General features: G+C 42.0%; 1 protein-coding gene across 6 annotated transcripts in view; it reads left to right on the top strand.

Annotated features, from left to right (window-relative positions):
• TACC1 (transforming acidic coiled-coil containing protein 1) overlaps positions 1 to 2,761 on the top strand; it is a 110,491-nt gene that overhangs the window by 90,385 nt on the left and 17,345 nt on the right. For 5 of the 6 annotated variants that reach the window (XM_006765562.2, XM_015565209.1, XM_006765563.2 and 2 more), the window contains one exon: positions 41 to 248. In XM_006765562.2, coding sequence (XP_006765625.1) covers positions 41 to 248 — 208 coding nt within the window. The remainder of the gene's footprint in view (positions 1 to 40; positions 249 to 2,761) is intronic. The other variant, XM_006765564.2, reaches the window with a different exon arrangement.

Raw genomic sequence — 2,761 nt, 5'->3', positions numbered from 1 at the left:
CCCTACCTAATGGTAGCATCTTCTCTGTTGCCTTTCCCAGGATGAAGGAGCAGTGATCTCCCAGAGTTCAGACATTTCTAATAGGGACGGCCATGCTACCGATGAGGAGAAACTGGCATCCACTTCATCTGGTCAGAAATCAGCCGGGGCCGAGGTGAAAGGTGAGCCAGAGGAAGACCTGGAGTACTTTGAATGTTCCAATGTTCCCGTGTCTACCATAAATCATGCGTTTTCATCCTCAGAAGCAGGTATGGAAGTACATATTCATCTTTCTAATGTACATAGCATAGAAATGTCTGAAAGCTTAAAGCTGAGACGCCTTAGAGAATTTGGATTCTGATCTAAGCTTTGCTTCTTCACCTAGAAAAGAGACACAAAAAGGGTGTCTTATCAAATACCAGGGACATATGGATTAGTGTGGCAGGATGTACTGGAGGCACTAATGTGTGGGACTGCTTGAAATTTTTTATAATTTATTATAAAATTATAATAATTTTTAATAATTTATTTTAATGTGGCCATACCTCAAAGTATAGTGGCCTTTAACCATGATGTGATTATTGTGCTCCTTGTTCAACTTACAGAAAATAATAACTAACGTGTAATTCCTTACCATGTGCAGGCATTGTTCTAAGTGCTTTACATGTATTAACTCACTACTGTTTGCTACATATTATTTTTTCCCCATTTTTCAGAGAAGGAAAGTGAGACACAGAAGTTAAGTAACTTGGCCCAGGTCACTTGTAAATATCTAGTAAATGGTAGAACTAGGATTCAGACCTTAGCAGTAGGTTCCATGGTCTTTTAATCTCAAAGCTGAAGTATAAAGAGCTTGTTTTCATTATACTAGACCATTGGTCGGCAAACTGCGGCTCGCGAGCCACATGCGGCTCTTTGGCACCTTGAGTGTGGCTCTTCCACAAAATACCACATGCGGGTGCGCATGTACAGTGCGATTGAAACTTCGTGGCCCATGCGCAGAAGTCAGTATTTTGTGAAAGAGCCACACTCAAGGGGCCAAAGAGCCGCATGTGGCTTGCAAGCCGCAGTTTGCCGACCATGGCACTAGACCATTATAAATTGTCCTGCTCACAGATGTGGTAGACTGAAATTAACCGATGCCCTATAAAATCCTTCTTAATGTCCAAATAAGAGCCTAGATAGACTAACTTTCTTGCTAACCTTCTTGCTGTTGGACTCTCAGAACATTCTAGAGCAGAGGTCCTCCTTCTAGGTCCCAAGTTGTATCTGTGACCCTAAACTTGACTTGTGAAATGTTTAGAACCATGTTCCTGACTATATTAAACATTATTTAAAAAATCAACATAATTTAATTGGGCGTTTTTATACCTAGAATTTAAGAAATCATCATCTCTCATCAAACGAGGGAAGTGGGTGGAAATCAGGACTTTATTATTCTTCCAGCCTCCTTCCTGCCCCCAGGTCTCAGTTTTTCATCTATAAAATAAACGTGCCAGGCACTATTCCAGATTTCTTCCCAGGCCTCTTTCTGCTCTGACTTCTTTCCCAAGACTTCATTTGCCATTTCCCGTTATACCACCTTACTCAGTTAGGGGGGCTACACTTATTTCTCTTATTTGAAATATCTTTCTTTGCCATCTCCTGTAGAAATTCTGCCCATCCTTTTGGGTCTATTTCAAAAACATCACTTGGCTCCCACCATGCTTTATGCTCCCAGCACATTTCTTCTTACTGTTCGCGTTTTGTGTATTCATTATAGAAGGGAGCTTTGATAAGCTTCTCAAGGTTAAGAACTATCAGTGATTCATCTTTGAATTTCCTTGGCTGCAGGTGCATAAGTAGATATTTGTTGAATGATATTCTTCCTCACGTGGAGGAAATTCCTGCAACAGAAATTTGTAGAGCTGGGGTTCTGTTAGATACAGTGCTGTCCTCATAGTGGGTAGGTAGTATGTCACTGTGTGTAAGTGATTATCCATATCAAGGGAGAAGCAGAGGTCATGCGGGTGGGAGTGTGAGGTGGACGGGTGTACTGACCCTGTCAGGTGAATCAGAGAACATTTACTGGGGAAAGTCACCTTGGAGCTTGGTGTTGATAGATACAGACATAGATGTGCACCAGAGAATGAGCGTCTCTCTCAGGGTTGGGAAGGAACCTGCCATGTGGGTAAAATGCCCAGTAGCTCTGTGAGGACAGGGTAAGTGGGAAAATGAAGTGGTACTGAGGATTTGGGGCTTGCTTCTGTAGGTGGAGGGGAGCCATTGAAGGTTTTTTCTTTTTTTTTAAAATACATTTTTATTGATAGGAAGGGTGAAGGAGAGAGAGAAACATCAATGATGAGAGAAATTCATTGATCGACTGCCTCCCGCACGCCCCCTACTGGGGATCAAGCCCGCAACCTTGGTATGTGCCCTTGACCGGAATGGAACCCAGGACCCTTCAGTCCGCAGGCCGACACTCTATTCATGAGCCAAACCAGCCAGGGCCATTGAAGGTTTTTAAGCAGAATAGTCACATTTGTGTTTTAAAAATAATTCATTATAGACAGAATATGCTAAAATAATAATTTGTTATTGCTTTGTGGGAGATTGTAGTCTTATAAAATTTTAAAATATTTTAAAATTGTCTTCAGTCCTGGTCATTGTGGCTCAGTTGGTTGGGCATTATCCTGTGCACTGAAGAGTTGCCAGTTTGATTCCCGTTCAGGGCACATGCCCAGGTTGCAGGCTCTATTTCTAGTGCAGGGTGTATAGGATGTTTCACTCTCTTTCTGCTAAC

This window comes from Myotis davidii, unplaced genomic scaffold (genome assembly GCF_000327345.1).
Source record: "Myotis davidii unplaced genomic scaffold, ASM32734v1 scaffold93, whole genome shotgun sequence".
Lineage (NCBI taxonomy): Eukaryota > Metazoa > Chordata > Mammalia > Chiroptera > Vespertilionidae > Myotis > Myotis davidii.
The sequence above is the reverse complement of the archived record's forward strand: the minus strand, read 5'-3'. Positions and strand labels throughout refer to the sequence as shown.